The 13,184-nt window shown below is 32.0% G+C and overlaps 1 protein-coding gene across 4 annotated transcripts in view; it reads right to left on the bottom strand.

Moving 5' to 3' along the window:
• The window catches only part of LOC145268279 (histone lysine acetyltransferase CREBBP-like), a 107,519-nt gene that overhangs the window by 89,254 nt on the left and 5,081 nt on the right, over positions 1-13,184 (bottom strand). For all 4 annotated transcript variants that reach the window (XM_080123671.1, XM_080123673.1, XM_080123672.1 and 1 more), the window contains exons 3-4: positions 7,377-7,596; positions 6,775-6,888 (exon numbers count right to left, since the gene is read on the bottom strand). In XM_080123671.1, the coding sequence (XP_079979797.1) occupies positions 6,775-6,888; positions 7,377-7,596 (334 nt within the window). The remainder of the gene's footprint in view (positions 1-6,774; positions 6,889-7,376; positions 7,597-13,184) is intronic.

The following is a 13,184-nucleotide window of genomic DNA, read 5'->3' as shown; positions in this document are numbered from 1 at the left end:
AAGCCTTCCCATAATCATTTTAAACTGGATAAAATGCTCCACCGACAGAGCTAAAACATTCTTAACTAGCCAGTTAATCATCTGCCTAACTTGGGCTAACTATCAGTAACTTTAAAGATGGAACAGCTGCTTACTGTGTGAAAATCTTTTGATACTCTACCAAGTTTATTAGTTTCCATTTGATCACTCCCAGGTATGCTTTGGATTCTTGTTCCCAACAGGACACTAAGCACCTTCCATTATATTGGCAGAACTGTTCTTTTGTTTCTGGTTTGCAGTAGATTCAGTTCACCCAGATACTTCTCATATTTCTGCTTTCTGCCTCTAAGTGGTAATAGATCAATTTCCTAAGGGAATATAGATGCTCTGATAGCCCTAGTCATCAAAGCAATAGTACCTATCAGCTATCTATTCTCCTGCCTCTTATGCTTTTATCTCAGAAACTAATCCATCAAGTAACAACTGATACGGTCGGAGGGAGATCAGGAACATGATCATTCACTTTGAACTGGTAATCAGTGCTCGAGAGGATTTCTTGAAGACCATGTTGTGACTATGGTTCAAGACATGAATAGAAACAAGATCATCACCCCGAAAAGTTTGAATTTGTTACTGCACCATTTTTTGTTGTGGTTTTGTACACTTCTTTTTTCCTCCTCTACAGTGACATTAAAAAAACTAGAAGTCACTTTATTTTTTTCTTTTTCCTATAATGACTTAAAAAAAAAAAAAAAAAAAAAAAAAAAAATCCCTTTCACAATGATTTTATGTATGTATGTATGTATGTCTATTTTTTCTTTTTGTTTACTCTTCATTCTATTTTTTTTTAATCTTTTAATTTTTTTTCACTACTTGCTTGTGGGTGAGTTTATTTAATCTTTTTATCTTTCTTTCTATTCTTTACTTTGCTGTCTATTTTGTTGTTGTCTTGTTTGTTTCCCTTTCTATCTCTTCCTCTTCTATAGTGATGTTAAACAAGTACAGAAGTCACTTTCTTCTACTTGTTTCTATATTTTCTTCAGCTTGATAAGATCACTATTAAAGTCACAATAAACCAATGTCTACTATCATAGATCTATTGTGGAAATATCCCAGGGTTGAATCTTTGATTTTAAGATGGAATCAATTGTGATTGGATGATGGTCTCAGCGTTTCTGTTGTGGTAAAACACCACAAGACAAATTGTTAGTATAACTCAGTTGTGCTCAGCGTGTGTGCAAAAGATACCGTCATTATAGCTAAAGATCCCCAACATGGATGATCGTTAACTAGTCATCTTAGTCCTGATGACAATCCTCTTTGTCAGACGCCAAGTTGTTCACTATTAAACTCTTAGGTACTGAACTTTTACTAGTCCTTGTTTGCTCTTTAATATATTTACTTTGGGATTCCTAGATATCCAGTCTTTCTTTCAGTCATTTAGCTGCTTGCTGGAACCGATTATATCATTTTTTTCTTACCAGCTTATCGCTATATGACAATCCAGAAAAAAAAAAAAGATCAGGGCGCTATAATGTTTGGAAAGTTGAATAGACATATCAGCATCCTTATTGCCTATTTATTTCTATGGGTTGTGACACATCACAATATATTGTATTAAAACATCAATTTTTTCCACATATTTATTACACACAATACATCATAATATATATATATATATATTTTTTTTCTCTAGCCTTTGAGAATGATAGCATGATGAAAAAAATATATCCTATACTGGCTTCCAAAGAGGAAGTATGATAGTATCATTATGCCCCCCCCCCCTTCAACATGAGGATTTAATGCCTGGGAGAATAATAATATGACAACAGCTTCTTGGCTAAGATCAAAGTCTTGGAATGGAGAACTTGTTTAAGTGTCTGCTATGATATGTTCAAAGAAAAAATGCCTTCTTTTCTAAGTCGCCACCTGCGTTAGTTCTGGGGCATGTCAATGAGGGGACAGCTCATATCAATTGCAAGTACCCTCTGCTGCTAAACATATCTTACATAATCAACCATGTTGAGCTAGTGTGGGACAGGGAAAAATGAATCAAATTTATCACAACCCTGATTGTAACACAAATGGTGATGAGGGATAAATAAAGGTTTTGCTGATCAGGACTTCATAGTTTTCTACAAGCATCAGCTGAAGATCAAGATTAGATGTGATAGAAAAATATTACATTCAAAAAAAAGTGGATAAAAATAGTGAGCTTGCGTGTACAAAAAGAGTATGTGTTCCCTGCCTGAGTATAATGCATGGATTCTTAACTCTTCGACCACATCCTTTCGGGGAAAGTTCAGCTTTCTAGCTAGTCAAGTGAAGGAGTTACCCACGTTCTTCATTGGTAATAGAAATCCTCCAAGATGCTCATTCACCTCTTTCCATTTTTTGGGTTTTTGCTTTAGTGTATTGATATTCATATTATAAACCATTTTTCTATTCATCTAGAAGGTGAATACAACTGTTATATATGGTTTGTGGAATTGCGTTCATCTGCAAAAGATCTCGCTAATTTGCATATTCTTTTAAATATTTGTTTTAATTCCTATTAGTTTTTTTTTAATGGGATGATCATCTTTAGTTAATTATTATGTAATTATATTCATGCAGATATTCTACACGATTTATACTTGTATAATATTTGGGTCAAAAGCTTATAGTAAACACAAACCTTTCTTTGTATATTTATGCATGCGTGTATATATATATATATATGTTTAAAAAGTTTTACTTAGCAAACTCCTGTCAGTTTTTGGTCTACAGACATGAAACTTAATATATAGGGTTTTCAAACCCACACAAAATTTTATATTTGAGTTTTAGCTAGGGAAAATCGGTGCAAAAGTGTAAAAATTAAAAAAAAAAAAAAGAAAAAGAAAAGAATTTGCCAGTTGAAGGTCGAAGGACGACATTATGAATATGCATGTTTAACGTAATAACTATTGGTTCATGTTTTAATTTTATCCTTGCAAACATATCTTCATAGCTCAGTCATTAACGTCAAAGGAAAAAGGAAATTGTAAGCTAAACGTTTTAGTTTCGATTCTCTGGTGGCGCACAAGTTATTTTTATTTTTATTTTTTTTTAACTTAAAATCATTACTATACATTGGGTCCAATATAATAAAATACGAAATCTGCATTAATCAAAACATTTAAGTGTATTTTACGACCAGGAAATGCCAGGCTGCCTGCTAGTGTATTATAAAATACATCATAATTCATATTATATATATATATATATATATCACATAAGGCATTATTCATATTGTACATATTTCGCACTGCTAGCACAGTGAACTGGAGTTGCCTGAGAGCATGGACAACAAAAGACAAGTAAAAATGTGTGCATAATTTTTTTTTTTTAGCTTTTCTCTCTATCCTCCCTTCTGTTCTTCCTTTACATATCCACTTTTGGCATTTTAATATGTCTGTCAATCTCTTCAATTAATTCTCTACCTGTAACTGTTAAAAGAATAATTTTCTTTCATTTTTAAAATGTCTATATTTTATTTGATATAATGCTGAGAAGGCATACATCAGCTTTGACACAATTTTACTTTATATTTATATCCATATAGTAATATACAAGTGTATATATATATATATATCACATGCCTAACCAAAACTTGTGGCAGTATTTTCAGAAACTTTTGAGAGGGAGTTATGTTCCTTACAGCCTGGAGAAATGGGAAACTAATGGGAAGAAAACCTCCAAGTATCACAATTGGTTTGTGGCCAAGTCTACCAAAATGACGCCCATCATTGAAGCCAAGCATGCTGGCCTTGCTGAATAGTCGCAAAGCGAGACAAACTGGCAAACTCTTAGGGATAACAGACTGCCAGGTATTGCACCAACAAGTACTGGACTGCCAGGTACTGCATCATGCATCAACAAGTACTGGAGCTCAAAAACATTCAATCATCAATATAAACAACATCAGAAGGATGTATGATGGCATAAAAAAAGCACTTAGACCAATCCAGAACAAGGTAACTCTCCTAAATCCTCTATTTGAGAAGTGATCATAGGCAGGGCTCAGGTGGAGAGAGGAGTGGATCGCAATTTGATCTCTACTCCAGATATAGCATTGTGCCACCCACCCCCTCAATTTTTTGACACTATTGAGTATCTACCAACTACAGATAAGATGGATACAATGCTAACTATAGGGAAGCTGAATAAGTAATCAGAATCCCCCAGACTTGATCAAGCACTGTAAGACTACTCTTCTGCTTCTGCTACACAAAGTCATACCACAAGACATAGGAAACACCAAGATCATTACCCTATGCAAGAGTAAGGGTGAGAAAAGCGATTATAACAACTATAGAATTAGATTTCTCCTCAGCATTGCTGGCAGTTTTAGTTTGTGCCATCCTGATCTGTTTGCGGAGAAAGGAGAACAGATAAAACGTGTACCCAAAATCACAATGCATATTCCAGCAGACGGACACGAGATGCTCCTTTATGTCGCCTTCATAGACATCAACAAGGCATTTTATCTTGCCAGCAGCTACAGCCTATACAAGATCCTCTTAAGAATTGGCTGTGTACAAAAGCTGCAGTGCATGATAGAATCCTTCCACATCAACTCGAAAGGGACAATCCTGTGCTGCAGGAGGTCCTTCAATTCCTTATGCATTTGGAGCAAAGTTAAGCAAGGCTATGTTTTTGCTCCAACACTCTTCGGGATCTTCTTCGCATCTTCTTAACATATGCCTTTGGTATTGCAACCAGATCAGATGGTTGGCTATTCAACATTGTTTTCCTTAGAACAAATGTGCACATGGCTCTCATCAGAGACCTGCTGCTTGCTGAGGACGTAGTTGTGATGCACACCCAGTAGGAACTGATGGATGGCTTTTCATGCGTCTGCAAAAGATTTTAGGCTTACATAAAAACATCCTGGGACAAGACAAGGTACTATTTGGCATCATGATTGATGTGTATGAACTTGTTCACCGGCTCACATATTTTGGTCCCACTATGACACCCTCTCCTTTGACAAGAGTATCGGCATAAAAATTATGATGCTATCTTTTTTTCACATCCAGAAGTTGGGAGAACTCAAAATTGACAGTGAACACTAAGATGGACGTGCACAGGACCTGTGTCATCAGCACACTGTTGTACAGCAGCATTGTACACCCATCTATACTATACAGGAGCAGTAATTTGACACCTTGCATCAATAAAACCTCTGCTGCATCTTTGGTATTATAGCATGTACACTCTCCTCAGGCAAAGCAGATTGTGCTGGTTGGGCCATGTCTATCGCATAAAGAGATGTATGGATAAGTTGCATCTGGGAAGAGGTTCACTGGCTGTTAACTTGGACACAATATTGTGAGGCAAGCAACATCACCATCGGATTCCTGAGAGTGTGTCATGGCTGTTCAAAATGAACAGGAATCTTGAACCAACATCTGAAAACAGGAGAAGCTGATGAACGCTACTGCAGAGAAACGTGCATACAGAAAGGAGAACACTACTGCCAATAGTGCACGTACCGTACCACATAACCTTATCGGCAGATTGCAATTCCCATATTGATCTCTTCAGCAACAAGCTGCATTTCTCCAGCTGAGCAAGCAACCAGGACAATTAGGCTAAAAATACGTCATCCAAGGTTGACCCTAACCGACAGAGGTCTGCATTATACATACATTAGTATATATCATACACATTACTAACAGAAACTGTGTCTTTGAACTGCTTATAAAAATTTAGGCAACTAAGAAACTATAACTTTATATCTCGTATATATATATATATATATATATATATCAAGGAAAGGTTAATGTTTACATTAATGAAAGTATATTGTGCAGTGAATTATAACACCATTTGCAATTTTAACAAACAGAATTTAATAAAAGATAACGATGAATCTCAGGAAGTGTCTGTTACTGAAAAAAAATTAATGAGCCGAATAGACTAGGGTGAAATCAATTAAAATTTAATATTTTGTGTATAATGCAAGGGGCATAAACTGATAATTTCTAAAATTGATTCAGAAGGAAATATTGATTTTGTAGGAGAGAACATTAATGACAAACTGAGAATCTGACTGATTTCGCTTAAAAGAAGATCTATTATGTATAACACAATATATATATTGGAATAAATAAACAAAACAGCAAACGTATCAGTTATGCATGTAAAACAAATAGATATTCTTAAGATATCTCAATCTGCAAAAATTTTTTTTTTATTTCACACTTCAGATCAACAAGACAAACAGAGATAGCTGATACTGAGATATTATTTACCTTCTCAGGAAGTTAGACTCAAGACCAAATATAGTTTTTAGAAGACAGCGGACTAGGATAAGTGCACTTTGGCTTACATAAATTGCACAGGTAGCCCTGTCAGCCGTTCACAATAGGGACATCTCAAGTAGTTAGCCTGAAACTAACCTCCTTCACATAAAGAAGATAAAGCCTGGGAGGGTGACCTCCTAAAACTGAAAAGAACCATACCCCAGCCAGACAGCAACCAAGCCGCTATCAGATTGATCTGTATCATAATTCTAGATAACAAGACATATTTAAAAATAAAAGCACAAAAGTAGATTAATTAATATCTATTAGATAAATAGTAAAGTTACAAATACAGAAATTCAAACTTGCTTTAAATAGTCTTTTTTTGAGTGGGGAAGGGACAGATATACAAATTCTCAATTAAATCCAAATACTTCATGAATATATGAACACTTTAGCTGTTAATTGTAATTTTTTTTTAAAATCATTATTTATCTTACATAATTATGAAATAAAAGTTTACCTCCAGGTGTTCGCTTATCAGACACGTGCTTCAATGGTAAACAAACGGGGCAGTCATTTCGTGTACAATTCTTCCAGTGAGTGATTATCTGGCGAGATGATGCACAGTGAGCAACTAAAAAAAAAAAGAAAAGAAAAAGAAAAAACATAGATTAATCATGACAAACGAATTTTGACGACATTAATTTTGAAGTCAATTCATCAGCAAAATCCTGCAGGAATAAGGAATTTCTGCATGCAAGCTTTGAAATTAAAATTCCTGAATTAGGAATCTAATTTTTGCCATCAGTTTTTTTTTTTATTTATCACACAAAGTCAATTTTGCAATGAAAGTTAATTTTCAAAAGAAAATCAAGTGACAAAACTTGCTCTAATCACTAAAGACGAAAAACTTGGTAGAGACATGAACCCTTTCATCATTATATTTGGTTTGACATCCGTTTTACATGCTAGCATGCACTGAATGGCTCTTAAAAGAGGTGTGAAGTTTTATGATTTTAATCATTTCTTCCTTTACTTTGCTTCATTTTTTGCTAAGAATATGGTTAATAGCCTATCTGCAGATGAATACTCCAAATAGTTTATAAATGTTATAACACGTACCTTGACAAGATTTTCCTGCATTACAAGTTGTCATATGGTTAAGAACACTCTTCATCGTTCTACAATGCGGAAGAATACATGAAGCGACTTCACCATTCACTTGTTCTCGCCTTTGGCATTTGTGAGCGTGAAGAAGTAAAACAAGTTGCTGCTGGATGAGTTTCCGTTTTTCAGGATCTGCATTTGGAGGTTGCTGACCAGTTGTTCCTTGCTGACCAGTCTGATAAAAGAAACAAAAAAAAAAAAAAAAAAACACAAAATAGATGTAATATATATTAAGATACATACACAGATATACACACACAGGGTTGGATAATATTTGCTTTCAACATCACTGTATAGAGCGGGAGGCAAATAACAGTGGTTTGATTTTTTTTTAAAGATTTATTCATTAAACTAATCAATTTATCGGAGATTTCACTTCATAAATTATGCTTTCGTGATAGATGATTTGAGGCAGCTTTAGGCTAGTCAGCTTTGCCTTTAGCTCATTCTTTGTGCTGCAGCAGGATCTGCTAATGCCTTGTTCCATCGCACACCCACAAAGTCAACAGGATTGCAGTCAGGTAAAAAGAAACTTTATTGTGCAATTATTTTTAGCTCTCTTACACTTGGTTCACCAGGTATACTTGAGAAATAGTTTTTACAATTCTTTTTCATGAGTTTGGTTGCTCCTATAATTACTGGAATGATAGCGACTAGATATCAGACGAAATGTGATCAAGAAATTCTGGCAGACATGCCTGAATTTCCCAGGGTGCCGAGTCTAGTTGGCACATGTATAACCTACCTTGTCGATTCAAGGTCTCACAGTATAACTTGGAAAACTGATATAGTCATCCGTGTTCAACCTGGAGCATTCAGTAAAAATAAATAAAAATAAGTGGGATAATGCAAGATCACTGAAGATCATGGTTGTGGCTGGAAACTCTACAGAACTCTAGGCACATCTTTGGATGAGGCAGTAGGTTTGTTGATCTTCTGGCCTTGACAAAAGTTTTTTCTGGATCAACTAAGCGTTTCAACTTGTTGATCAGCATCTGTGCATGCTTTAGTTGTTTTTCTTGCATAAAAAAAAAATGTTTTTCTTCATCTTGTTTAAATGTGTACAACCAGCCTCATGAGTTTTATCATCTATGCCTTCCTTTCTTGCAAGGGCCTTGTTAGGCTTATCATATAAAATTTCCTAAACGTCAACAATGAACATTCTGAGAGCATTAAAATCATCGATCATACATTTTTCTCTTTGATGTGACCTCGTAGTTGAGTCAGGAATCCATCAGTTCTTTTCTTGAACTTTTCTACCATCCTCCTAATGATACTGGAGAAGTCTAAAATATTTTTATTTGTCCTTCTGCCATGAATTGCAAACAGAACCCTTTTCCACAATTGTGGGTTCAAAATTATCTATAATCAATTATTCTGTAAAAGCAACAATAAAGAATTGAAGAACAGTCACTATTTTTATAGAGCCAAGACTAACAGCAAAAGTTTAAATTCACACTACATCTGCATATAAATACACTTGAAGTTGTGTGCCGATATGTGTGAGAGTGGAGCACAGTAAATATAGACATAAGCTCTTATTTATACAAACACAAACCACATACAGACACACATGCATTTTTGAGTAAAAAGTGAATTTACAAAAACTTAATCAAAATCGACGATAACTACATTTGTGCATAAAAAAAAAACTTATTCAATAGCAGTTGTCATCCAAATCCAGCATCAATATTCTAATAAACGAATTTTTCAACGTAAATTTTTTGTTTTTTTAAAAACATTTTATACAATCTATTTATGGACTTGAGAAATCATTTAAATAGAACACTTTATTTTTATTCTTTTTATTTTTTTTTTTGGGGGGGGGATATTAGTAATGAAATAAATCCCAGCTTTTATCAAAACCAAAGCATTTAGATAGAGGTGGTATACGTAACCATGCAATTAGGGTTTTTAGGAACCCGACTTCCTATTAGTTAAATAACATTCAGTGCTAGCATTTTTAGAAACTGATTTGTTAGTAATATCATGTAATTAGCTAATTCAGAAGCATATTTATTTAATTTCCTGCAGCTATAACAATTTCTCATAAATTTACAAGACAATAACCAAAGGCACAAATTCGAAACACGTAAGGTGATATCGACGAAAAAATAAAAATAGCTCGTCGATTTTTGGTATCAGACAGAAATCATGTTCAGCATTTGACAGAATAGGCTTAGTAACAAAATCCGAAAATAGTTAAAGAGAAAAATAAAAAAAAAGCAAACAAGATAAATTAAAAAAAAAATAGCAAAAAATTTTGAAAAGAAGAATTTTGATCATTATTGCCAATTCTGTTGATTAGTGTCACCTGAACAGGTGTTTGCCTTTGTTTCACAGAAAACACGAAGAAAAAATATGGACATCAATTACAATATAAGCAATATAAGATAATTTATGCTTGTATTACTAGACTAGTTGCCGAGGTGTAAATTTTATTTAAATGAAAATAACATATTTGTTCCAAAAAGGAAACCATAAGATTAAAATTAACAAAAACGACTTCAGAACTTGACGTGTAAAAATGACGTTTAAATTTGTGTAAAACAAAGTTTAACTTAATCGTTAATATAACATTCTTAATATGTTTAAATGTATCGAAATTTTCATTTTTAAATTAACGCGAAAAATTTATATAAATTAAAATGTGTCTATAACTATAAAAATACACATGACGATATATTACAAAAAAGAAAAAAAGCTTTCAAAATAAATTTACATACACGAAAAAGGGAGGGTCAAGTAAACAAAAAATTGAAAGAATATCTGAAAAAACAAATCCAGATGAATTTGCACTATTTGAAATAGATATTAGGTGTGATACAAAAATATTCTTAATATTTAATAACAAATTCTTATATAGTTGCCTCCCCACGAGAACAGAGTTCGGTAAATGGTTAGGTTTTAATGTGAGGAAAATCTAGTCCCCCAAAAGGGTTGGATTGTGACAAAAATTAAAATTTCATCAATGAGAAGGATTTCTCTTCCTCTATCAGCACAGGTACTACACTTTGATCCCAATAGTCAGTATTTACCTGCCTCCCCACGAAGGCAGAGTTAGAGACACAAGGCTGGGGGTTTTATGCGAGGACATCGGATTGGGAGAATTTTTTTTTTTTTTTTTTACAAATTTTGAATTGCCTCAATCTAGAAAGACTTCTCTCTTACTGGATGAGAACAGGAAAAAAATGAAGTGCAGTATCAGAACAAATACTACACTTTACTCCTAATAAAAAAGTATGAAACCTAAATGTCAAAGACATATATATATATATATATATATATATATATATATATGGTAGAGGAAAGAATTTTTCCAGTCTAGAAATACAATTTAAAATAATTTTATACGAAAGGAACTAAAAGGGAATATAGATAACAATATGTGCTTTATAATCTCGCAAATGATGGAATAAACTGACAGCTAGAATAATATCTCACGAGTAATTATGGTAAATAATGTTTATTTACTAAAAGTAATAAGTTCAAAAATATATAAATTACGATACAATCATAAGAGTTTTCTTCATAAATACTAGCATCATAATTTTTATTTTGAACTCCTGAAAGTGGAGAATGTTTTAATTTTTCATGAACATTAAAGATAGAATTGAATTTTTGGAGATAAATAAAAGAAAAAGATTGAAAATGAAAGTGAAAAAACGTGACAAAAAAACGAATAATTGATATGAGTTTCTGATTTTAAAGAATATTTAGAAATGATTTTTTTTTTCGAATTATCAAGCTTTTTGGGAGTTGAAAGCAGAATTACGATTTCAATATTGTTTCCAATACTAACAAAAAAAAAAAAAAAAAAAAAATTTATCACATTCAAATTGAGTAATCTTTATTTACATCCGAATAAGTAAAATTATAATTTATTATTCAATTATTACCAACTTCAGATACACCAACAGTTAAAATGCAACCCAATAATTCGTTTTAAGTTAACAAATTTGAATTTGTACGAAATAAAAACACGGAAATGTAATATTTCAGACTTATTTTAAAAACAGAATATTCAAATTTAGAAATCAGTTAACAAGTAAAACAGAAAAGTCAATCTTTAATCTGCTGATTTATTTCAAATTTTTTTTTTTTTTTATCTTTAAAATCTTTTTTTTAACGCGAAAATGAAATAGATTTAGTTTTTCCCCCCTCTTACACGCGATTCTCTTCCGCAGCATTTTTAGGGTTTAAAATGTATCTTGAAAATATTAAAACAAAACCGCAAATAAAAACACAAAGACAAAATTTGATCTATTTTTTATAAGTCATATATATATATATATATATATATATACACACACACACACACACACACACACACACACACACACAAATAAGTATGTAATTTTTTACATAAATTTTATTCTTAAAGTGGACATTTACGAAATAAAATGTAAAAGGTTTTGTTTTTGTTTTTAAGTAATGGTCTGTAAAAATCATCTAAATAAAACTAGTACTCAGAAATAAAATGTATATAAAACCAAATAATAAAAAAATAAAAAAAAGCTAATAAATTATATAAAGCAAAAATTAATATAATTTTATTAAACGATCAGAGGCCTTTTTTTTTTTTTTTAACAAAGCATGGAGATAGATATAGATAGAGGGAGAACAGAATGAATTCTTGAGACTAGCGAATAATAAGCGATTTGGTTACTAATGACATCATACACAATGCATTTTTGGCCCTTTTCTCAGTTTTTTTTTTTTTTTTAAATATAGAAAAATTTATAAATCAATCAGAACAATCGCCAATAATAACCATTAATAACGTAAACGATAACTACAGCTTAAATTCCGTATTTCTAGATTGGTATAGAACGAGCACAGAATATTAAACTTTGCGAAGGGATCACCCCGGATCCCCCCTCTTTAAAAAAAAAAAAAAAAAATGAATATTCGGTCTTTTAGTAGACATGCTCTTGCAGAAAAGGAATTACTTTTATTTATTAAAATAATAATATTAATAAGGAGAAGGAATGGTTTGTTCATTTTGTTATATGAATATTCGTTTCGTACAAGGAACGTAGCTAATAAGACAAAGAAAAGCGTGTAAAAAAAAAAAAAAAAAAAAAAGATGATCGGCTTCATTGTGGAATAAGGAAGTTGTTAAACAATGAAAAACGAAGCAGCCATAATATTAGGATTTACTCAGTGAGGATGCACTTTAATCCATGTTTCGACTCCCTTTTTGATGAAATATATATATATATATATATATATATATATATATATATATATATATATATATATATATATATAACAGTCGAAAATAAAGAACGATAAAAATGAAAAAAGAGAAATCCTTGTAAATTACAAATATTTAATAGTGGTCATTACAAAAACTACAAATTTTCAATTAAAAAAATCGAATTCCAACATGAGAATTATTAATTTAATATAAGAAAAATAGAGAGTATTATTATTCGTCTGTAATGTTGATATACAAATCCTATGAGAGAAACAATTTTAGAAGGAAAAGAAAAAACGAATTTGCCAAAGAATTAAATATATGAGTACTACATAGAAATTCTCTTAATTTTAAATCTGGTTAAAAACTAAACTACAAGAAAAATAATATTTATATTTTTTTAAGTTAAAGTTAAGTTTAAACGTTATTTAAATAATTAAATATAAATTTTTAAAAGTGGTAATTAGAATGTTCTTGTGAGGAAGGAAACGTAATTCTCCGACAAATTCGAAGGCAGCTTTTTTTTCCTATTCCGAAGGAATTTGAAATGCGAAATATAC

The sequence above is a fragment of the Euprymna scolopes genome, chromosome 43, assembly GCF_053919585.1.
Source record: "Euprymna scolopes isolate OS-2025 chromosome 43, ASM5391958v1, whole genome shotgun sequence".
NCBI lineage: Eukaryota > Metazoa > Mollusca > Cephalopoda > Sepiida > Sepiolidae > Euprymna > Euprymna scolopes.
The sequence above is the reverse complement of the archived record's forward strand: the minus strand, read 5'-3'. Positions and strand labels throughout refer to the sequence as shown.